At 33.7% G+C, this 26670-nt stretch overlaps 2 protein-coding genes across 2 annotated transcripts; one reads left to right on the forward strand and one right to left on the reverse strand.

The window, feature by feature from the left end:
• Positions 1-376: 376 nt before the first annotated feature.
• On the reverse strand, positions 377-1077 carry LOC138337205 (uncharacterized). Its single transcript, XM_069286841.1, has 2 exons — positions 546-1077; positions 377-444 (listed from the first exon to the last, which is right to left on the reverse strand). Exons 1-2 carry the CDS (start codon positions 1075-1077, stop codon positions 377-379), a joined length of 600 nt encoding a protein of 199 aa, XP_069142942.1.
• Positions 1078-9591: 8514 nt separating this feature from the next.
• Positions 9592-21308, forward strand: LOC138337206 (uncharacterized). The gene is made up of 3 exons (XM_069286845.1): positions 9592-9972; positions 10072-10122; positions 21201-21308. Exons 1-3 carry the CDS (start codon positions 9592-9594, stop codon positions 21306-21308), a joined length of 540 nt encoding a protein of 179 aa, XP_069142946.1.
• Positions 21309-26670: the final 5362 nt, after the last annotated feature.

Consider the following 26670-nt stretch of genomic DNA (forward strand, 5'->3'; position numbering starts at 1 on the left):
CTTCTATTTTCTCCCAAGCCCTAAGCGTGAAATAACTTTTCTAATCTGAACTAAAACTTATTTTTACCCAATTAAACCCTTAAAATGAATTAGGAAATAAATGATTTCAAAGACTAGTTTGTCCTTCCTTAAATCCGTATTGGACTTACCTTAATGCAACATCTTAAATTCCGAAAGGCGTACTCCCTCATACAATATCAAAATTTCACAAACTTGGCGCTGTTGGAAATATCTTAAAGAATTTCCAACCATAACAAGAACTACCTCTAACTCATCCTTAGCTAGAAGTTATGGACATTTAAAAATGACCAAAAATCACTTTTTAAACTTAGGAAATTTTCCAGATTCCTAAGTGAAATTTTTTAGTTTTTTAGCGTTACAAGTTACCAGATGTTACAGTATCTCCCCGTTGCGAACATTCATCCTTGAATAAGATTTCTTTCACTAATATAAAAATGGTAACCTTAAGTTTAACACTCAACAATCAAAACAAGTACAACAGACTTACTCATAGTTTATAAAGTAATAAGAAGAGAATTTAGTACCTAGATCTGTATACTCTCCGGATTCAAAGAGATGTGGATATATCTTCTTCCTATCCTCTTCATATTCCCAAGTTGCTTCCTCAACAAATTGGTTCCTCCAAAAGACTATGACTAACATAACTTCCTTTGTTCTCAACTTGCGAACTTCACGCTCTAAAATCTTAACCAGAATCTCTTCATAGTATAAGCTATCCTTAATCGCAATACTTTCAATTAGTACAATCAATGAAGGATCACCTATGCCCTTTTTCAACATAGAAATGTGAAACATTGGATGAACTACTAACTCTTGGGGTAGCTCTAACTTATAAGATACACTGCGAATTCTCTTGGAGATTCTGTAAGGACCAATATACCGGGGACTAAGTTTCCCCTTCTTACCAAACCTCATAACACCCTTCAGGGGTGAAATTTTTAAATATACCCAATTATCCACCTCAAACTCCAACTGTCTACTCCTAAAATTTGTGTAGGATTTTTGACAAATATCTGTCATTTTCAATCTCTCTTGGATCATCTTCACCTTCTCCATGGCTTGGTGAACTAGATTTATACTTATTAAACTCTCTTCACCAACTTCGAACCACCCAATGGGAGATCTTCATCTTCTCCCATAAAGAGTTTCATATGGAGCCATTTGGATACTCGAATGATAACTATTGTTGTAAGCGAACTCAATGAGAGATAGGTGATCATCTCAATTACCACCGAAATCGATCAAGCACTGCTTAAACACATCTTCTAAAGTCTGGATCGTACGCTTTGCTTGCCCATCCGTCTGAAAATGAAAAGCAGGGCTTAAGTTCACCTTTGAACCCAAACCTTTCTGGAAAGACTTCCAAGAATGTGTAGTGAATTGTGTACCTTTATCTAAAATGATTGAAACTGGGACTCCATGAAGTATCATCACCTCTTAAATGTATAAATTTGCATAATTCTTTGCCGAGTGAGTGGTCTTTACCGGAAAAAAGTGAGCTTATTTTCTCATTCTATCGACAATCACCCAAATCGAATCATGATGTTTGTGAGACCTTGGCAGCCCTATGATGAAGTCCATGTTAATCATCTCCACTTCCGTTCCGGAAGTTCTATATTTTGATCCAAACCTTCAGGCTTTTGGTGATCTACTTTAACTTGTTAACAATTCGGGCACTTGGCGACAAATCCGGCAATGACCTTCTTCATACCTTCCCACCAATATACTTCTCTCAAATCAAGATACATATTTGTGGAACCCGGATGATTGGAATATCTTGATCTATGAGCTTGCTCCACAATCCTCTCTTGGATTCCATTTACCATAGGTACACATAACCTACTTTGATATCTCAATACACTATCTCCCCCTTGTTCAAAAGCTAATACTCTTTGCTTATGAACATTTGCTTTTAATTTAAGAAAAATGGGATCTTGGTCTTGCTTCTCTTTTAATTTTTACACTAATGATGATTCATCCCCATTGGTCACTACTCCTCCTCCTTACGTGGAATCCATAATTCGGACCCCTAAACGTGCAAGTCTATGCATATCTTTTGCTAGTTCTTTCTTCTCTTCTTCTAGATGGGAGGTACTACCATAGACAACCTGCTCAAGGCATCAACAACCACATTAGACTTACCTGGGTAGTAATGAATACTTATGTCATAATCCTTGAGCAATTCTAACCATTTGCTTTGTCTGAGATTTATCTCTTTCTAGGTGAACACATATTGTAAGCTCTTGTGATCAATGAATATATCAACATGAACATCATACAATTAGTGACACCATATCTTCAAGGTGAAAACTACAACAACTAACTCAAAGTCATGAGTTGGATAATTCTTCTCATGAACCTTCAACTGTCTGGAGGCATAAGCTAGAACTTCGCCATTCTTTATTACAACAAAACCCAAAGCTAATATTGATGCATCATAATACACCACAAAACCTTGAGTACTTTCCTGTAAGGTCAACACTAGGGCAGTAGTCAACCTCTTTTTCAATTCCTGAAAACTTTTCTCACAAGATTCAGACCATTGAGATTTAAGTGTCTTCTGAGTCAACTTTGTCAAAAAAGATAAAATAGATGAAAACCCCTAAACAAACCTTCGATAGTAGATATCCAAACCCAAGAAACTTCGTATATAAGTTGAAGACATGGCTCTAGGCCAAATCTGAACTGCTTTCATCTTTTGTGTTTCAACTCTAATCCCATCACCAAAAAAAATGTAGCCCAAGAATGCCACAGACTTAAGCCAAAACTCACACTTGGAGAATATGACATATAACTCCTTATCTTTCAAATCTGAAGAACTATCCTGAGGTGACTAGCATGATCTTCTTCATTCTTTGAATAAATTAGTATGTCATCAATGAAGACGATAACAAACAAATCTAAATAAGGTTTGAATACATTGTTCATAAGATCTATGAATGATACAGGCGCATTGGTCAAGCCAAATGACATGACCAAAAATTCATAATGCCCATATCTGGTTCTAAAAGCTATTTTTTGGAATTTCACATTCCCTAACTTTTAACTGATGGTAGCCTGATCTGACATCAATTTTCAAGAAGCAAGAAGAACCCTGAAGCTGGTCGAAAAGATCATCTATCCTTGGAAGAGGATACTTATTCTTGATGGTAACCTTAATCAATTGACTGCAGTTTATAAACATCCTAAGGGAACCGTACTTCTTCCATACAAACAAGACCAGAGCGCCCCAAGGTGACACACTTGGTTGAATAAAACCTTTATGTAACAGATCTTTCAGTTGTTCTTTCAACTCCTTTAACTCTGATGGTGCTATTTTGTATAGCGGAAGAGAGATAGGATGAGTATCTGGAAGAAGATCTATACTGAAATCTATCTCTCTCTTAGGAGGGACTCTAGGAAGATCATCTGGAAATACTTCTGGAAACTCTTTCACTACTGGACTGCCTGAATAGGAGGTATATCAACAATACAGTCATTAACTCGAACTACGTGTGTAACACCCCGTATAAAAAAATAGACCAGACTTCAATTTTTCAGAAATTAGAGGTGCAATCTACGGTCACCATCGACGGACCATAATCTGATTTATAGCCCGCACTGTGGGTCCGTGGTTCACCATTGTAGCCCCTCCCAAACATAGCAGAAATTAGTCGGCTAAGTCTTCACCCACGGACATACCTATGGTCCATGGATCAAGACCCCATTACCCAACCTCTAACAGGAACCACGACTGACCAGTACAATCTGCAGATGGACGTACAGACCGTAGGTGAAGGTTAATTGTTAGTTAAGGGGGAATTTCTGATTGGGTCAACTTAAAAATGGTCATAAATGTTAGCAAAAAATGAATTAGGTGTGTTATTAACTATGATATGATAGATAATTGAATCTCTTTCCAACGCCGCGAAGTTTGCTAAAATCCAACCTCAAAGTAAAAAGTTATAACCATTTTAGTGAAGGAATGTCAAGCAGACTCAAATGACGGACCCAAACGATAGACCGTCGGTTGAACGACGATCTGTCAGTCCAATTTGTCCATTGAACAATAGAGTCTCAGTCCAATCCATCGATTGGTCCGATAACAACTATTTTAAGGGTCTTTTTGTCTTTTACTAGTTTATTTAACCCCTAAGATGCATCATTTAGACCCTAAATCATGAGATTTTAGATAGTTAAGCCTAGAAACATAACTAAAACTTACCTAAGTCAAATCATTAATCAAAGCTTAGAAAATTAGAAGCAAGAGGGGAGGAAAAAAAATCAAGAACCCAGTTCAAGAATGCACCAAGGTTCCATTAGTTCTAGCCCCGTAATATAAAGATTCTTCGTGGAATTCAACACCTGTCCTGTGGTATTTAACTAGTGAGTTCCTTTCACCCATTAGGTTCCTACTTTTCAGTCAATTTCTTGATTCCCATATCATGACTAGGCTTAGGGTTTCTTAAATAATAGAATTATTGGGTTCTTAGCTATTTGAATGATATGAATCAGACTATAACGCTAATATTATCACATAAATTTTAGGACCCTAGAAATGTATTTATTTAGTTTTTGAATTAACATGGTAGATCAGATATTTTAGTTATTCAGTTATACATGCCTCAGTTATTAATGCATTATTATCAAATTGATTGTTGCATTCTAAGTTTTCATGTTAAGTTTGAGCTATCCAGTATTTACAGAAACTCATCCTGATCAGTTAAACACTTAATTCATTTGGAGTAGCATAATACTTACTTAGACTAGGGTTCAGCGTATCCAAATAGTCCAAGAACTACTAGCCAAGCAGGTTGTAAGTCCCATTTGTGGGCATCCGTATAGTGATCACGCAAGCATGACTTTAAAACTCTGGCAAAGTATATTGTGTCCTCTCGATGTGGCGTATATATCGTACTCCATATTTACCTCATGTGGTTTTATTATTGGTTATTATAAGCTCCTACAGTTCAAATATATTACATTGCTTTGACTATTTAGCAGTATATCTAGTATTCAGTTTGAGCGTGTTATAAATTGGTCATTACATTTAATTATCTCAACATTCAGTATATCATGTTCAAATTATATCATTGTTTTATTGCTTGCTCAAATATGTATTATTTCAGCGTTACTCTATCCTACATTCTCAGTACCTTTCAAGTATTGACGCATACGTGCGCTATTTCTTCTTGTGAAAGAGGTACATGTTCTCAACATCCAGATCACGCTAAGATCGATTTTAGTGGTGAGTCCTCATTCTTCGAGGACAACAATCATGAGTTTCTTTCCGGTATTTTTAGTAAATGGGAATTCCCTATCTTTTCATTTTAGTTATGATTTAGCTTCCGCACCAGTTTATTTTCCCTAGTATGCTCATGATCATGCTAACATGGTTAGCTTGGAATCACTTATGGTCCTAAGTCCTTTCGCGTCTCGGGGGTTGCTCGTGGAATGACAAACTTTGTATTAGAGTACTAGGTTTAAGCATCCTAGGATATCTGAAAAGCCGCACTAAGTAGATTTATTTATATGGGTGTGAAGTGCACCACATTTAATGAGAGAGAGGCTAAGAAGTATTCTAGAAAAACATCATTTTATTATTACTCTAATTGTGTGTAAGGTATGATCTAATTCCATTCTAACTCGACGTTCTATGTTTCAGCTCATGCCTCCTCGTAGAGCTAACTCTAGGAATGTCAATGCCAGAAATGAAAACTCACCTCCTCCACTCCCAGATCAGGAAGTCTTCAATGTTGAATTGAGTAATTCCATTCAAATGTTAGCTCGACGTATCACCAACAAGAACAATTAGCGAGTTTAAGCTCATGTGAATGCAAATGGTTGATCAACAACAGCTAGGGTCTATAACTTTATTAAGATGATTTCGTCTGAGTTCTTAGGATCGCAGACTATTAAGGATCCCAAGAATTTCTTGGATCAGATCAAGAAGATCATTGATGTGATGCAGGTCACTAAGAATGATCGAGTTGAGTTGACATCATACCAGCCAAAATATGTTGCACATATCTGGTACACTTAGTGGAAGGAACATAGGGGTACAAATGCAACTCCTATTACTTGGGATTGCTTTAGACCTTTTTGGACAGATTTTTCCCAACAGATTTGAGAAAAAAATGCCCAGGAATTCATGAACTTAAGGAAGGGTAACATCATAGTCCAAGAGTATGAGCTCAAGTTCAACAAACTCTCTAGGTATGCGCCTCACATGGTTGCTGACTCTAGGGCTCAGATGAATAATTTCTTGTATAAAATGTCAGATTTGGTGAAAACAGGGTGCAAAAATATTATGTTACTGGGAAACATGAATATCTCTAGGCTTATGACTCATGATCAATAGGTTAAGGGTGATAAACTTAGGGAACAAGCTAAGGAGAATAACAAGGCTAGGACTGGGAACTATGAATACCCTCAGTAGAAGTCGAGTGGTGGAAATTGATCACAATTTTAGCATAATTCTTCAACCCAAACCCTGTGTCAGCTAGTGATCTATCCTCCAAGATCAAGTATGATCAGAAGGTTAAGGCACCAGGATCTAAGTCTCAATGAAGTGTTTTAGGCACCAAGATGTATCCCAATTTCTCTAAGTATGGTAAGAAACATCCAGGCGAGTGCCTCACAGGAAAGGAAGGACGTTTGGGATGCGGTTAGTCTGGTCAGAGGTTGAGGATTGTCCTTCTAGATAGGGTTAAAGAGATAGTAATGGTAGAGCTCACTCTACAACTTTAGCAGCAATAGAAAGTTGCCCGGCTCAACAGGGTATCTCATCTGGTACAGGTGGCGTTCAATGCAAGAACAAGTTGTATGCTTTTCAAGCTCGCTAGGCTCAGGTTGATGTTTATGCATTGTTAGATCTACGGGCTTCTCTCTCCTTTATAACTCTGTACATATCAGTCCAATACAATGTTAGTCCTGAAACTCTCTCAAAACCTTTCTCAATCTCTACTCCATTTGATGACCCAATTATAGCTAAACGGGATACAGAAATTGCCCTGTCACAGTCTCTTAAAAAGTCACCTCAACAGATCTTGTAGAGTTAGAAATGGTATACTTTGATGTCATTTTAGGCATGGATCGGTTACATTCCTGTTATGCCTTAGACAATTGTAGAAGTAGGATTGTTTGTTTTCAGTTTCCAAATTAACCAATCTTAGAGTGGAAGGGTAGTAGCTTAGCGCCTATAGGTCTATTCATTTATTACCTTAAGGACAAAAAGATAATCTCTAAGGTAATCTATATTATCTAGTTCGGGTCAAGGATTCTAACTCTAAAGCCCCAACTCTTGATTCAGTTCCAGTAGTAAGTGAGTTTCCAAAAATATTTCTAGAAGATCTTTCCGAATTCCCTCTTAAAAGGGAAATCAATTTTTGAATTGATATTCTTCTAGATACTCAACATATTTCTATTCCTCCTAATAGAATCGCTCCACCTGAGCTTAAGGAATTGAAATATCAGTTGAAAGACCTTTTATATAAGGGTTCATCACACCTAGTATTTCACCATGGGATGCACCAATGTTGTTTATAAATCAGAATGATGGTTCTCTCAGAATGTGCATTGACTATAGACAATTGAATAAGGTCATTAGCAAGAATAAGTATTCCATCCCCACGATTGATGACTTGTTTGGCCAACTTCAGGGTGCTAGTCTTTTTTCAAATATATACCTCAGATCGGGTTATCATCAGATCAGAGTCAGAGATAGTAACATTCCAAAAACTGCCTTCAAAACTCGGTATGGTCATTATGAATTTGTAGTTATGTCATTTGGACTAACAAATGCTCCTGCAGCTTTCATGGATTTGATGAATAGAGTGTCAAATAGTACTTGTACTTGTTCGTTATTGTCTTTATTGATGATATCCTCATCTACTCTATAATGAGGAAGAGCATGTGAGTCATTTGAGGGTTGTTCTGTAGACTCTCAAATATCGCCAATCATTCTCTAAGTTTAGCAAATTTGATTTCTGGTTGTAATCCAATTCTTTCCTTGGTCACATTGTATCTAGCGAGGGGATATGAGTGGATTCGCAGAAGATAGAAGCAGTAAAACAATGACCCAGACCTATCTCTGCTATAGATATCAGAAGTTTCTTAGTTCTAGCGGGTTATTATAGAAGGTTCGTGAAAGGATTTTCATCCATCACCTCACCGTTGACTAGGTTAACTAAAAATATGGTCAAGTTTCAATAGTCAGATGATTGAGAGAAAAACTTTGCAAATTAAAAATTAGATTGACTACAACTCGTGTCTTGAATCTACCAAAGGGTTTAGATGGTTATGTGATCCATTGTGATAGATCTAGAGTTGGCCTAGTTTATGTGTTGATACAACAAGGTAAAGTTATAGCTTATGCTTCTTGACAACTTAAGGTACATGAAAAGAACCATCCCACTCATGACCTCGAGTTTGCAGCAGTGGTGTTTGCATTCAAGGTCTGGAGACACTACTTGTATGGTGTTCATGTAGATGTTCTCTTTGACCATAAGAGCCTTTAATATGTGTTCACCCAGAAAGAGTTAAATCTTCTCCAAAGGATATGACTTGAGCTCCTTAAGGATTATGATATGAATGTGCATTACCATCTTGGTAAGGAAAATGTAGTGGCATATTCTCTTAGCAGATTATCTATGGGTAGTGTAGCCCATGTTGAGGAACAAAGGAAGGAACTAGTGAAGGATGTTCACAGACTTGCTCACTTAGGAGTTTGCCTTATGAGCATATCAGAGAGTGGTGTAACAGTTCAGAATGGGGAAGAATCTTCTTTAGTAGTGGAGGTTAAGGAAAAGCAAAAGAGTGATCCAATCTTGCTTGAACTTAAGGGTACAATCCACAATCAGAGAGTCAAGGTTTTCTCCCAAAGGATAGATGGTGTACTTCGCTACCAAGGTAGATTGCGTGTTCCTAATGTTGCTGAGTTGAGACAGCATATTCTTGCAGAAGCTCATAATTCTAGATATTTTATACATCCAGGTGCCAATAAGATGTACCGTGCTCTTCGAGAAATCTGTTGGTGGAATGACGTGAAGAAGGATATAGAAGATTTTATGAGTAAGTGCCCCAATTTCCAGCAAGTCAAGGTAGAACATCAGAAACCAGGGGGTATGATTCAAGAGATCGATATTATTACTTAGAAGTGAGAAGTGATCAATATGTATTTCATCGTAGGGTTACGTCGTACTCACAAACAACATGACTGCATACGGGTGATAGTTGATAGGATGACTAAGTCTTCTTGCTTTTGTTGGTCAAGACTACAAATTCGGCAGAGGACTATGCCAAGCTTTACATTATTCAAATTATAAGGTTTTATGGGTTCCTTTGTCTATCATATCTGATATAGGTCCTTAGTTTACCTCTTATTTTTGGAAGTCATTGAAGAACGGTCTTGGTACTCAAGCTAACCTTAGCACAACATTTCATCTGCAGACGGATGGACAGGCAGAGCATACCATTCAGACCTTAGAGGATATGTTGAGAGCTTGTGTGATAAATTTCAAGGATATTTGGGATGATCACCTTCTTCTTATTTAGCTCACCTACAAAAATAGCTATCATTCCAACATTCAGATGGCCCCTTATGAGTCACTATATGGGCGTAGATATAGATCTATTGTCGGTTGGTTTGAAGTAGGTGAAGAAGCTTTGATAGGACCAGATTCAGTCCTTTATGCTATGGAAAAAGTGCAACTCATTAGACATAGACTTAAGGCAGCCCAGAGTTGTCAGAAATCTTATGTAGATGTAAGGAAAAGGGAACTAGAGTTCCAAGTTGATGATTGTTTTTTCGTGAATGTGTCACTTATGAAGGGGGTGATGAGATTTATCAAGAAAGGGAAGTTCATTCCTAGATATGTAGGCCCTTACAAGATCTTGAAAAGGGTTGGCAAAGTGGCATTTAAGTTAGAGTTGCCAGCAGAATTAGCATCAATGCATCCAGCTTTCACACAAGTGTATGGGTGATCCAGCATTCATAGTGCCATTATAGAGTGTGGTTGTGAAAGTAACCTTTCTTATAAGGATGTACCAGTTAAGATTCTTGATTGTCAGGTTAGAAATTTGAGAAACAAAGATGTCGCTTCAGTCAAGGTTTATGGAGGAGTCAGTCCGTAGAGGAAGCTACTTGGGAAGCAGAAGCAGCCATGACACCCAAGTATCCTCACCTCTTTCTTTCCGATTCAACTCCAACTTGAGGTAATAATTCCTCTTCAGTTTTTCAGTCATTCCTACGTGAATTCATCCTTAGAATCATATTCCCTCGATTTGTACTTGCATTTTCAGCATAATTGCATGTTCTTGGAACTGCATTCAGTCAGAAATTCAGTTCTTAGTATTTAGTTTTAGGGATTGCAATCCTCTTCCTCCATTTCATCAAGTCTAGTCTTCATTCAAGGATGAATGTTACCAAGGAGAAGATAATGTAACACCCCATATCCAAAAATAAACCAGACTTCAGTTTTCAGAAATTGTAGGTGTAATCTACGGTCACAATCTACGGACCGTAGTCTGATCTATGACCCATAATGTGGGTCCGTGGTTCACCACTGTATCCCCTCCCAAAGGCAAATCAGAAAAAGAATTGGCTAAGTCTCGATCCAAGGATAGACCTATGGTCCGTAAGTCAGAACACGGTTAGTTATCTGTGTCCGTGGATCAAGACCCCATTACCCAGCCTCTGACAGGAACCATGATTGACCAGTATGATCGTAGATGGACCTATGGACCGTACGTGAAGTTAAGTTGTTAGTAAGGGAGAAATCGCTAATTGGGTCAACTTTACATGTTCATAACTCTTAGAACAAAATTAATTAGGTGCATATGACCTATGATATGATAGATAATTGAATCCTCTTCCAACGCCGCTGAGTTTGCTAAAATCTAACTTCAGAATGAAAAGTGATGCCCATTTTAGTGAAGGCCTTTCAATAAGTCTCAAATGATGGACCATCGATTGAACGATGGACCGTCAGTCCAATCCTTTGATTACTCTAACAACAATTATTTTATGGGTATTTTGGTCTTTTACTATTTCATTTAACCCCTAAGATGCATTATTTAAACCCTACATCATGGGATTTTACTCAATTTAAGCCTAGAAACATAAGTAAAACCTACCAAAGTCAAATGATTAACTAAAACTTAAAATTAGAAGTAGGAGAGGAGAAAAAAAAAGGTTAATAACCCTAGTTCAAGAACCCATCAAGGTTCCATCAGTTCCAGCCCCGTAATCTAAATATTTCTCCATGGAATTCATCACTAGGTACGTGGAATTTCACTAGTGGGTTCTTTTCACCCATTAGGTACCTAAGTTTTTCAGTCAGTTTCTTGATTCCCATATCATGACTAGACTTAGGGTTTCTTAAATGTTAGAATTATTGGGTTCTTAGCTAGTGGAATGATTTGAATCAGATTATAACATTAATATTCAGTTAATCGCATAAATTTCAGAACCCTAACAATTTATTTCTTTAGTTCTTAAATTACACATGTTAGGTAAGATATTTCAGTTATTCAGTTATACATGCCTCAGTTATTAATGCATTATTATCATATTAATTTGTTGCATTCTAAGTCTGCATTTTTAGTTTGAGGTGTCTAGTATTTACAGAAACTTAGTTATGATCAGTTAACGACTTAATTCATTTGGAGTAGCATAATACTGCGTTGTATTAGGGTTCAACGTACCCACATAGTCCCAGAACTACTATCCAAGTAGGTTGTAAGTCCCCTTTATGGGCATCAGCTTAGTGATCACGCTAGTATGCATTTATATTTCTGACAAAGTATATTGGGTCCTCTCGATGGGGCGTGTACATCAGACTCCACATTTAGCTCATGTGGTTTTATTATCGATTATTAGTAGCTCCCGCACTTCAAACAGATTCCATTGCATTGACCATTTATCAGTATATCCAGTATTCAACTTCAGCGTGCTATAAATTAGTCATTGTATTCAGTTATCTCAGTATTCAGTATATCATGTTCAAATTATAACATTGCTTTATTTTTTGTTTAGTTATGTATTAATTTGGTGTTACTCTATCCAACATGCTTAGGAACTTTCAAGTACTGACGCATATGTGCGCTACATCTTCTCGTGATGTAGGTTCAAGTTCTCAGCATCCAGATCACGCTTAGATCAACTCCGATCTCCAGTTCAGAAAAATTAGTGGTGAGTCCTCCTGCTCCGAGGAAAATAGTCATGAGTTCAGTGTTTTTAGCCCTTTAGTTTTAGTGTTGCTAGACTGAGCTGGGGCCTGTCTTAGCATTTCCAGCTAGTTAGAGGCTATTTTCAGACATAGTTAGTTTCATCTTAGTGTTGAGTTAATATCTTCTCTATATTAAACTCATCAATTTTCATATATCTCAGTTATAGTATATGGGTGTTCCCCATTTTTCATTTAAATTATAGTTTAGCTTCCGCACTAAATTATTTTCTCTAGTATGCTCATGATCATGCCAGCAGGGTTATCTTAGGATAACTTGTGATCATAGGTCCTGTGTTCATGTCTCGGGAATAGCTCGGGGCATGGAAACTTGGTATCAAAGCACTAGGTTTAAGCATACTACGATGTCTAAAAGCCGCACTAAGTAGATACATTTTCATGGGTCTAAAGCATGTTCTTCATAGAACTTCAACAAAACTTAAATTTGAACTCTCTCATAGTAAAACTATGTTTTACCTGTATATCTCAATGTAAGTGCACAAACTTTTTTGGAGAAAACCTTGCTTTGTTTATAGAACAAAGAGTTCATTCCTACTTCAACTCTACTTCAGCAAAGTTATACTGATTCCTTTACCTCGTGGGACTTTGAATACTTCCAGCGGTTCCTTTTTCTCATAGGACTTGACTGGAGTAATGTATCATTACCACCGCCTCATCATTATTATTTCTGTCTATGCCCAGTTCAGATTTGGTCTTTCTATGGTCATATTTGTGGACCTTTTTTGCACGGGTCACTTTTGAAAACCTTTATCTGTCTAAAGAATCCCCTCTAATGACAATGACAAACCAATGAATCTGTGTGTGCATTTTAACCTACTGTAAGGTGTTACGCAAACATAGAACTCGAAATCACATGTTATAAGACTAGGAAATAATCATACCTAATGCCATCCCCCTTCTACTATCATAAGAATATATCAATAAAGCATAGAAGTAATTAATACTCAGGGTTGAAAAGAAATAACCAACACTATCAAGGGTAAAACAATTGGAACTAAAATCCAAGTACATTAACTAGAAACCTCATAAATAAAAAAAAACATAGGGCCAATGCAACAAAAAGAAAATAATATAAGCAAAATAAGACACACTAAGAGCACATGGTATAGAAAATCTAGGGAGGAGTGGATGCGGAAGAAAAGGTAAGGTACGATTATTTTTCAGAATGTCCTAGTGGCCTCTAAGATTAATAGAGTTTGTAGATTTTTCAACTAATAAAACTTCCTGATCTAAAGCAAGGTCAACCTTACAAACACACATTCCCTTCCTCCAAAATCAGAATGTTCAAGACCATAAGAGATATGCAACTAACTTATTGCTGTCAAATGAGAGGCCCTTAGTGCAAAAAGCTTTGCTTTCTTAGCATCCAACGATGCCCAAAGCCTTTAATGTGGTGCATTAATCTCCCCTGGGAGGATCAGGCACTGCAACCTAGTTCACCTTACCCAAAACATCCTTAGTAGTCTAATACTTCCATGCCTTAACTAAAGCGCCAAAGTGATAAAAAATCATTCCCAACAAGAACTCGTACCCCAAAACTAAGGGTGTACAAAATCGAATCAAACCACAAACTAAGTCAAAATAAAAAAAACCCTACGAGTTTTGTCCTAAACACAAATGTCATACATACGGCACAAGATAAGACCAGGAAAATTGATGGAACCTTAGAAAAAAGCATCTCCATAAGTGTTAGCTCTATGAAATTGGCTTCAGTCTGTTTTTGGTGTTACAATAAGATAATCTTATGAACAATATCAACAGTAGGTTATTGTAGTATTGATGGGTTTTGGGGGGGTGAGCAATCAGTGGTTGTTGGAGTTTCCATGGTAATAGGAGTGTGTTATTTAGTTAGTAGATGAGGGATTGAGATCATAGTTAGAGGCTTTGTGTATTTAGTGGTAGTGGAGCCAGATTTGGTTGGTTATACTAGAAGTCCAAGAATGCAATGACTATCACTTGGAATAAAGTTGTAGTAGGCTTCCATAATGATGTGATAGTTTTTAGTTTTTTGAAAATTATGGTGCAGTATTTGAGTATGATGGTTATAGTTTTTAGTTTTTTGAAAATTATGGGATCAACATTTTTCTACATCGCCCATTAAAAAGTGATGTCTAATGTCAATGTATTTTCTCCTTTTATGTTGAATTGGTTTTGGCTATGTTTATTGAACTAGTATTGTTAGAAAAAATTGGAGCACATCCAGTTTTCAACCCAAAGTCTCTGAGTTGTTGATCCATAGAAGTTGAGGACAACATAATGCAACAACATATTATGTTTCGAAATTATATAGAACTAAGAAGTTTTGTTTCTTTGTTGCCCAAGAGATAATACATGACCTTAAGAAGTTATCCATACATGAAGTACTCTCAATGTCCAGTAAGTTTCCTTCATGGTTTGCATAAACATATTCTACTAGTCTAAAATTGCTTCCTTTTGGGTACTAGAGTCTCAAGTTTGTGGTTCCCTTTAGGTAGCGTAGAATCATTTTAACAACTTGTAAATGAGGTTCCGTAGGATAAGCTTGAAATAGAGCACATGGACCCACACTAAACACAATGTCTGGACTTCTATCTATAAGATACATAAGTGACAGAATCATTCCTCTATAGAGATTTCAATCTACGATTGAACCTATTCCCTCAAGATCTAATTTGGTAGCTGTGACAATTGGGGTATTGATTGTTTTTGCATTTTCCATTTTGACATACTTATGTTGGTGAATTAGGGTTCCTGAGGATAGTTGTTTCATTTAAAGTCGTAGGAAATAGTTTAACTCTCCTATAATGCTCTTTTCAAACTCATTCTCGATAGAAACGCAAATTAATATGTGAGTGTTTTATTTTTTTCTCCCTAGATGATGTCGTCCACGTACACATTTATGATAAGCAATTCCTTTCCTTTACTCTTGAGAAAAATTGTGTTGCCTCTTGTGTGCTCATGACTTAAGATAAACTTTTATAATCTGTCTTACCATGCCTTAGGTGATGGTATTAACCCATAAAGAGCTTTGTCAAGCTTAGACATGTTCAGGATGCTCATTATTTAAAAATATATGTGGTTATTTAACAAACACTTCCTTTTTTAGAAATCCATTTAAGAATGCACTTTTCACATCCATTTGATAGAATGTGAATTCCACGTGGACAAAAAATACTATAAGTAGTCTTATTGCCTCTTATCTTGCAACTAGAGCAAAACTTTTATGGTTCCCTCTTCTTGATTGTAACCTTGGACCACCAATTTTTCTTTGTTTCTTGTTATGGTACCGTGTTCTACCAACTTCTTTGTGAACAACCACTTAGTTCCAATAATGGTTCTTTTTAGGGGGGTCTTGGCACTAGGTGCTAGACTTCATTTTTTTCAAATTGATTAAATTCCTCCTCCAAAGATATAAACCAGCCAGCATCATGAAAGTCCTCACTAATTTTCTTTGGTTCCATCACAGAAAGGAATGCATTGAAGGCACATTGATTTTTAGTCTGATTTGGTGGTTATTTCGGATATGACATTAGTGGGTACATTATCTTTTAGATGTGACCCTTGGTACTTGTAGTCTTTGATTTTTCTTAGATTTTTCTTTTAAGTTTTCTTCATTTTCTCCATAAGACACAATAGTTTTTACATCATGTGCAGGTGAAGAACCCGGTTCGTTTACTTTTCTTGTTCATTTTCGGCATATAATATTAATGGCTCATATTGAAGACTTTCGTTTGCTATAACATTTGCTTGAACAAATACTGCATGTACTCTCTCTTTTACACACATTAATATTTTATTTCGTACCTTATAACTTTTTCGATATGAAGAATATCCTAGAAGAATTCCATCATCATCTCTAGCATCAAACGTTCCTAATATATTCTTTCCACTATTATGAATGAACAATTTACACCTGAAATTTCTTAGGTGAGATATGTTAGGTTTTATGCATTTTAGTAATTCATAGGGAGTTTTAATTAGCATGGATCTAGACATACACCTATTTATAATATATCATGCAGTACTCATGGCTTGAGCCCAAAATTAATTAGTTATGTTGCTAGCAATCATCGTAGTTCTATCCATTTCTTGAAGGGTTCTATTTTTCCTTTTTACTACTCCATTTTTTTGAGAAGTCCTAGTAGAAGAGAAATTGAAACCAAACCCATGAAATTCATAATATTGAACAAACTTAAAATTCTCAAATTTAGTTCCATGATCATTTCTGATAACCATCAGTTATTTGTCAAGTTTCTTTTGAAGTTTTCTTATTAATGTACAAAATGCTTCAAATGCATAAGAAACTGTACCTTCTAAACTTCTCTACTAGTACAAACACATTCTTCTAACCCTCATAGGTATACATAGATCCATGTGTACTAATTCTAAGGATCTGGTTGATCTTAAAACCTGTTTGTATTTAAAGAATGATTTTAGCTATTTTCTTCGAGTACATGTTTCACAAAATCATTCTTCTTTAAACTAGGTTTAGGAAGTCCTATTACTAAATCTTCAGAAATAAGTTTTTTAAGTTAATTGTATGTGAATAGCATGACCTAGACATTTATGCCATAGTGAAGGATCTCTATCTACTGTCTTAGACATATAAGACTTGCAGCCCCTGCCTTTGTAATATGTACAATCTATACATGATATCTTTATCCAGTTAAGAAAATTTCCTTTGGTTCGAGATTTATTACTTGAACTCCTATGGAAGAGACAATTACCTTGTTTTCTTTATCACAAAGTTGTGATATGCTGAGCAAGTTGTGATTCAAGACTCCAACATGATACAAATTTTCGATTGTGTGTTCACTAGTCCACTGCCAACTAAGATTTCAATTTTGAGGGAAAGGTTACAAGAATCAAGTTGATGAGTTTTTTCAAGAACATATTTCTTTTAGCTCACTATTGAGTTTTACAAGATCAATGTTCTCATAATTCAAACTAGTCATAGAAGCTACCAAATGATTCTTGTCACGGTTCAGTTCTTGTATGGTATTTATGAAAATGAGCGTTAAAGATGATAATTTCTTCTCAGGTGTTATCTTTGAGATAAGAAATGTTTACCTCATCTTCTTCAGTGTTGGAATCAGATTCAGGTTTTGAATCTTCTATTCCCATAAGTTCAATGTCATCATACTTATCATAGTTATCTGTACTTGTTTCCTAACTATCTTATATAGCTTGATTATTTTCTTTTTCATTATTTTTCCTTTTGTTTCCCAGTTCTCTTTTCTAACTTTTCTACCCTTTATTTTGTCTTCTCAACTTTCCACATAGGACAATTCTTGACTTGATGGCCAGTTTCACCACATTTATAACATGCTTTATTTCGGGCCTTTTTGTTCTATTCTCCTTGGTAGGAAAGAAAACAAATGCACTTAATGGGTTTTGTATTAATCTCCATTTTGTCACACCTCTTCCTTTTTTATTTTTTTTACAATTGTTGAGGATATGACAGTTTATTTTTAATTAAAAAAATTATATCTTTTTAGAGTCACCACTTGGAATTGAGTTTTTCAGGTGTTGCAAGTCACCTGATAATTCCTAAATTAAAACAAAAAAAATTATTTATTTTTGGTCTACGAAAACAGATTAGGTAAGGAATTCTATTTGTTGGATATAACAGGATTTCAACATCGATTCATTGGAATATTCTGCTATTTTTTGTTACTCTTTTTTTTTAGATGGCTTTTGGAGGTAACTAACGTCCACCAGATACACAACCTTGTACAAAACTTTCTGCACAGAGGCAAAATCCTCCAAATGTTGGAAAGTATGATGAACTCCAGAGATTGATTATTATTCCCAACGGATTGGGGTAAGTATTCAAGTAATCTTTTTAATAGTTTTGTTAATAAGTGGAGCCTTGTGTAAAATGAGAAGTGCACTATAAACTACTTTAGTTGCATTATTATGTTTTGATGTTTTATCCTTATATTCATTTGTTTTGATTTTGCAATAGCTTCTGTATCATCACAATTTTAAATATAATGCAGGTTTTATCCTTCTATTTAGTTTGTGAAGGCTATGTTTCAATCAATGCGTTCATTTTTATCACGAGCAATGGAGGTACTGGAAAAGATGTTCCATTGTACATTAAAGAGAGAGAATGTTTGATGACTTCAAGGTAAAAATAAATCAATTATCTACTTGGATTATTTAATAACTCCTTGGTCTCAAACAAGTTAATCAATCTAGATGCATGACATATATATTAGTGATGTATATGTTGTTTAAATATAAACACTTATTATATGGACATTTACTCAATCTAAAAATTCAGTTATATGAAGATGAAGCTTACATGGTCTGTCAAGCACGAGAGTAAGATACAAGAAATTTTTTTAGAAAATGTTCTCGTAGGTTGAGTGATTTGTTTTGGTAATGACCGAAAACATTATATGAGACCATCATGGATTCGTGAAGATATATGAAAAACATTGAATGAGTATTGGACCTCTCCTAAGTTCAAAAAGAACACAGTGAAAAAGGAAGCCCAAACATCTGTTTTACCCCGTTCTCCTCAGCCTTCTGATAAGGAGGAGTAAGATAAATTGAAGTTATACATCAAACTCGATGTAGTACCTCACATGTGAAAAAGTGTTAATTTTTTTTAAATATATTGATAAAAATTCAGAAATATCTATTTTAGCAAAATATCTATTTTATACAAAATGATCAAATTACTCTCTTTGAAAGTGCAGAGATAACCAATTTTATCTAATAGTTAGATTAATAAGCCAAATTAACCGACTTTATATTTTATTTTAATATTCATTTCATATATTTACTTCTAAAAAAATGAAAAGACTATATTTACATTTTATTTATTAATTAATTTATTTTTAATTACATTTTTTTTGCAAAAAATGAACAAATTTACATTTTTTACAAAAATGACCAGATTTTCATATTTTGCAAAAAAGACCAAAATTTTTCTAATTTTTTTTTTATTTTTTGCAAAAACGACCAGATTTATATTTTTTTGCAAAATGACCAGATCTACATTTGTTTGCAAAAATGACTAGATTTATCCTTATTAAAATGACCAGAAACTGATAAAAACTTTGTGATTATTATTATTACTATTTTAGCAAAACATGAGTCTATTTACTAATTATGAGGTAAAATATAAACTAAACACCAATTAGTAATATATAAGTATATAATAATAAACACAATCATATGACAATCAATACAGACTAAACTAAATAAAAAAATACAAAGTAAATAACATAACGATAAAAATAATCACACAAGAATCATAATAAACTTAACTAAATAAAAAAGAATTTAATACGAACAAATTTATCAAAAAATAAAAGAACATAAATATTAATTCAAGATTACATGTGAAATGTAAAAGAAATACCTAAAGTCATGACAAAAAAAAAATGAAGACGCAAACTTATTTGAATTCCAAACACCACCAAATATGAAATATCTTTTTTTTAAGAAGAAAAATTGTTCTTATGTTTTTCTCTCTTTCAATTTTGTTCTCTGTTTTTTCTCGATATATTTTTTGTCCTTTGAAATGAAAGAAGAAGGGGGTTTAAATTGGTGTTGAGTATTAAACCCCCAATTCTTCTTGAAAACTTAAGAGTCAATGCATGTATTGGACTCTTTGTTTTCTCAATGTGCCAACCAAGGTGACCAAAGAAATATTTTTTTTTATTTCAAATTAATTAAATGACTCTTTTGCCTTTTTAGATGACCCATTTATTTTATTTATTAATTGAATTATAGTCATATGGGTCATTAGAAAGTTTTAAAAAAGGCCCAAATGTCATTAGATGAACCATTTCTTTTATTCATTGATTAAATAATAACTAATGCGTCATCTGAAAAATTTAACAGGCCCAAAATGTTAACCCATTTCATCAAGACCCAAAAATCAAAAGAAAATCAACCCACTAAAACAAAATATAAACATCTAAACTATTCTAAAGATCAAACACAACAAATAAGATGGAAAAATAAAAACAAAACTAAAACAATAATAATAGTAATAATGATGATGATGATGATGATGATAATAATAATAATAATAATAATAATAATAATAATAATAATTGAAACAACAACACCGACATGAAACTTAAAGAACATTAACAAAATAATACAAAATTCAACATCAAAACAAAATGACTTACATGATCAAATGAAAATGATAAGGACTGATTGGGATAGAGGTTGATAGTGGGGAAAGAATGACATAAATTTTTTGGTAAATGAAGGTCGCCGAAAAGTTTTGACTGATTTTGGACCTAAAATTTATATAAAATGACAACCCTTGAGGAACTCTACAATTTTATGTATATGGTTTGGGATGGAGATAATCGAAACTTCATAAATCCAAGGGAAAAAAATGAAGATTCATATTTTGTTTTTCTTAGATTTACGGAGTTCAACTATAGATATGGCTGAAAGGTTTATGGATTTGTGTAGAGGAGGGTAAAATGAAGAGAAGATAATTTTTTTAGGATTTTTCCGGCCAAAAAGGTGGTGGCTTCCAGCAGCAGTAGCGGTGACCAGCCGACGGCATGGAAGCAAAGGGAAAAAGGAAAAATAAAAATCTAAATAAAAAAGATGTTAATTTTTTTGGATTTTTAGATTGTTGTTAGGGTCCTATAATAGACCTTGGATAAAAATATCATGAATGATTGAGATTCAATCTTGAAAATATCTATTGGTCCAGCTCAAAATCAATTTGGCCATCAGAAATTGATCTAAATCAGCTCAATTCAAACCAAATTGGGTCATCTGGGCCAATAAAAATAATAATACATACAAAGACAAAAAACCAAAAATATAAATTTTTATCTATATAAATATATATATTATAGGAGTAAAATAAACACGTCAAAGGTGTTCACACATTTCAGTGCTCTATTTGCTGGAGTTAACAAGACTTCGACATCGATTCATTGAATCAATCTGCTATTTTTTGTTACTCTTATTTTTTAGATGGCTCTTGGAGGTAATAGTCGTCCACCAACTACACAACCTCATACAAAGGCTTCCATACAGAAGCAAAAGCCTCCAAATGTTGAAAAGTATGATGAACTCCACTGATTGATTATTATTCCCGATGGATTGAGGTAAGTATGCATGTAATCTTTTTAATAGTTTTTTTAATAAGTGGAGCCTTGTGTAAAATGAGAAGTTCACTATAATCTACTTCAGCTGCATTATTATATTTTGATGTTTTATCCTTGTATTCATTTGTTTTGAATTTGCAGTAGCTTATGTATCATCACAATTATAAATATAACGCAGGTTTTATCCTCCTATTTAGCTTGTGAAGGATATGGTTCAATTAATGTGTTCCTTTTATCATGATCCATGGAGGTTTTGGAAAGATGTTCCATTGAACATTAGAGAGAGAATGTTTGATGACTTCAAAGTAAAAACAAATCAATTATCTACTTCAACTATTTAATAATTCCTTGGTCCCAAACAAGTTAATCAATCTAGATTCATGACATATATATTTGTGATGTATATATTGTTTAAATAGAAACACTTATTATATTGGACATTTATTCAATCTAAAAATTCAATTATATGCAGATGAAGTGTACATGTTCTCTCGAACAAGAGAATAAGATACGATATATTTTTCCAGAAAATATTCTCGTAGGTTGAGTGATTTGGTTTGGTATTCCCAAGAAAATGATAAAAGGCCATCATGGATTCGTGAATATATATGGAAAACATTGAATGAGTATTCGACCTCTCCAAAGTTCAAAAAGAACACAGTGAAAAAGGAAGCCCAAACATCTGCTCCACCCCGTTCTCCTCAGCCTTCTGAGAAGGAGGAATATAATAAATTTAAATTATACGTTATACTCCATGTAGTACCTCACATGGTTATATGTCAATTTTAGTATCTCCTACAACTAGTCTTTTAGTTATTTCATGATCGTGTATTTCAGTATTTCCATTCAGTTATTTTACTTGGTTATTGCGTTAGCAAGTATTATAGATTCATCATGCTCCGTTATTACACTTATCATGTGTTATCTCACCTACTCATTGTATTCATAACACGTATATATATACTTTCAGTCCTATACTTTCACTTTCAAACAGTTGGAGTTAGCTAGGGGTTTGTCCTAGCAACTCCAACTCATGTTAGTAGAGGTTTTAAGACAAGTTCAGTTCCAATTCAACTTTGTGCACTTAGATATTCATCTAATGATATTTCTAGACTCCTATAGTTTGACATTCAATTATCTTCTATTTATATTTCTTTCTTATCTTTGTTTCATGATAGTGGACGAGGTTTCCTTGGGATCATATGTGGCTCCAAGCACCATGTCACGACTAAGGGAAATCTTGAGTCGTGACATGATTCTCAAAAACTAGTTGTTGTCATTAGTACATACAAATATACAAAATGACTTTCGTCTCTTGTTTTGACATAGAAAACTTTGGGCAGGTTTGTTAAATTATATAATATGATATTTAATGTCTTCGATTCATCATTCTCATATTTACAATCTAAGGGAGGGGGGGGGGTAAAGATTAAGATAAAACACAATTTATGTCCATATTCTATTATAAGAGAATTATTCACCAATTATATTACACATATACTCCCCCAACAATAAATGGTCATGCTGAGTACAAACATCACCACCTCAACAATCTTATTTGATGCTTACTTTCGAAGAACTAGTCCTTGCATCATTTTGGCCTAAAGCTCTAGTTTATGCTACTTATACTATTAAAGGATACCATGTCAGAATTTAAAGTTCTCCTCACCATTTAAATGTTTATTCCAAAAAAGAGCTTGATTTATGCCTTATCTATTTTGCTCTATTCGTTTCTATGCATTATTATAATTCACCTATTTTTTCTTAGCTATACGATTTTTTAGTAAGAAAAGTTTTAACAATATCTCATCCTATCTGAAAGTTGTGCAGATACATGATTTAATTGTAACTATATCTCACGACCAAGGCTACCCCTTGACGTAAGATGGGACTTAGGATCACGAGTACCCCAAGCTAACCCTATGTCTAGTATATATAAAGCATACTGAGAATAATTTACTAAAACATACGAAGACTTCAATAACAACTGAAAGATTTAACTTCACAATTCAAGTTAATTCTACTAAATTCAAGTTAATTCTACTACTATGTCTGAAAAACATCTAACTGAGTTGAGTTGTTGGGATACTGAGTACTAGAACCTACATCATGAAAGGATGTAGCGCAGAGTTTGTGATAATACTTGGAATGTACTGAGCATGCAGGATATATATATTAAGCTGTACAAATATGTATAAGTTGAACAAAGCATAAATGAGCAATGATATAAACTAAGTAAGAATGTAAATTCTGAAATATAAGTGAAAAGCTTAACTAAATGTAATGACCAAGTACTAATCATTAAAATAAATGCGGAACTGAATATTGAAGTATATACTGAAAATCTGATCAAATGCACTAAGAGTCTGACTAGGGGAGCTACTATTAGACGACTAAACCATGTATACAACGTATTCTCTCTTTGGTTTTAGATAATTGCTCAAACTATCATCTTAAAAGAGGTATCTGCTCTGAAATATCTCTGAACTCATTGTTCATTTAGGAAACAATGTATCTCTTTCGTCAAAGTAAATATACTTTCTTTGGGTTGAGATAATTATTGAAAAATCCCCTTTAAGAGGTAATTGTTCTATACTCAATCTTTCTGAAAACTCTTTTACTTTTCTCAAAATAATGCTCTCTTCCTTCATTTAAAATTGAAAACGTTTGTGAAATACTTAATTCCTTCATACTCTTGCTCAATTCTTGGTTAAAACTCTTTCTCAAAAACTTTAGTTTAAAACAAAAATGTTAGCTTTAAAATATTCTCAAAATCTTAACAACAATATAGAGAAACTCAATACTCAGAACTCAACAATACTAGTCGTATCAACATCACTCAACTAATGTAGTTCATGATGAAATATAGACAAGCATAAAGTTCTTAATGAAATCAACGAAATTGGAAGAACACTTAAAACCCTAGCTTTCATCCTCTAGGTACCTTGCTTTAATAACATGAAGTGTTAATGAACGTAAAATAATTGATTAAGACTTTCTAAGTCCTTAACTAAGTGAAAATTTTGTGGTTTTTTGGGATATATACTATTAACCATGTGTTAACAAATAATATTTATTAGAGAATAAATATTTACTCAATTTCAATAGATCATATATTCGTTTATGGTGTCTATTTACTTATATAATAGATGATTTAGTGTGTAGAGTTTTAACTTATACACAGAGGATTAAATCATCGGTTTATATAAGTATATTATTTTTTGTTCACAATCTATGATGGAAATTGGACATGTCATCGGGTACGGTTGTAGCACAAGATTATATGTAATTTATCTTGATTATGGGAACGGTATAGTTCCAACTTCTTGTGCTAGTACATTTTGTATGTATTGAACGGGACCGAGTAGAGATAGTTGTTTTAGATTGACTAACAATAACATATTCTCTAAAATATTAAAGAACTTATATTCTTAATTCTGATATAACTATTATGATCTGTATATATTAATTTTTGTTTTGATTTATAAAAAAGTGAGATTATGAGATGGATTAATATGCCTGGTAAGTTGGATGATAATAATATATATTGGTGAAATAATAAGTTATTTGATGGAATTCATGTCTCATTATAGAGATTGATTGATATGCCTTTTTGAGAAACTTATAAGTTTTCATCGTGTCAAATCTTGCAAGTGGATTTATGAATCCGACACATGAAATAAGTTAAGTAGTGCTCTAAAGGAAATTATTCTCTAAGTTAAATTCGTCAGTAATTTAATTTATTGATTAGTATCTAAAATCTTAACATGCAGAATTACATAAGTGATTAGTGGGGAATTACGAAATAATGGAGTGCAATTACGAATTTCTAGTGGAATGACTTGTAATTTATTATGGTTAGAGTAATTCAAATTAATTGGAATTATTTTCATAATAGGAAGCCTTGGTAATTAATTTTGTGGTCCGTATAGTGCCCATATTTAACTAGAACTCAGAATCCTATTTCCATGCAAAAAAGGAAGAATAATATGGGTTTTTCTTGTCTTCTAAAATAACTAAGTTTTCTAGTCCTTTTTGGATTAGGAAGAAATCTCTATATATAGGGATTCTTCTAACCTAGAAATAGATGATTAGTTTTCTATTCATACTTGTCCACCCAAGTATTGAGAGAGTTCGGATGTGACTTGGGATCACTGTAGAAGACCATTGATATCTTGTAGATTTGTTTGAAAGTCTGTTTATCTTGGAATTTGCTTTAAGGTATCCGCTCACGCTTCAAGAAGTAATTCTTGAATTAAATTTCATTATGTTTATGCATTCCAGCATATTATAAGTTCTAGCATAAATGGTATTGCTTATCTATTATTAATGTAAGTAATAAAGATCCTGTGATATATTTCTGTTGTGCATATATGTTTTCTAGCAATTGGCATCAAGAGACTTACTTACATCTTTATAGATAACCTAAAGTATATGTATGCGCAATATTATGTTACTCGTGGTTAGTAATTATATTTTCACGTAAACAACAAACTGATGAAACTTGAACAGGTTTGTTTTTGTTGGGTGCATACGGTAATAATGACTTCTGTGATCAATAAGATTTGATAGTAATTTTCCCAAGTCATGCGCAATATACCTTCTTTATAATTGATAAAATTTAAGAATTTTATTGGCTGTACATACCATTAAGCTTTTGGAATGGTCGCGGCTATGTGAGAATTCTATAAAAAAAAAAATTGGACAATGTGTGGTGGCTGTTTTGTTTATTTTAAAATTAATGGAATCTTATTCTATTTGTATATAAAAAAAACTTAATTTTGTATAAACAAAACAACTTGTGTGTCCTAGTTTCTTGTTCATGTGAATGGGTAGCGGGCTAGCGGCAACGTTATGTGAATTGTTCATTGAGGTAATGCAGAAAATTAAAGAATAGCTTTGCACTCATATTATGTTCTAACCCCTTTTCTTTTATTTATTAATTAAAGTGATGGGCTTGACATGATGAATATTGTGGTGCTATATTGTGTAAACTATGTGACTTAGCTTCCACCTCAATTTTTTCTCAATCTGAATCGTAACTACAAAAGTAAAAATGTGGTTAGGTTGATTTTGAATAGAAAAGGTTTTCATTACATGGTTGTAGTCTCTTTTTTACATGAAAATATATAAATTTATACATATTAACAATTCTATAATTAATAATTGGTAACCATAAAAGTGGTTTGTTTATTTGGAATTATTAGAAATTTTTAATATTTTTATATATGTGATTATAATACATATTAAGAACTATGATTAATATATAGGATTCATTAGTGTGATCTATTTATTTGAGTTATTAGAATATTATCAATGTGTGGTATATAAATTAT

Source organism: Solanum lycopersicum, chromosome 7 (genome assembly GCF_036512215.1).
Source record: "Solanum lycopersicum chromosome 7, SLM_r2.1".
Lineage (NCBI taxonomy): Eukaryota > Viridiplantae > Streptophyta > Magnoliopsida > Solanales > Solanaceae > Solanum > Solanum lycopersicum.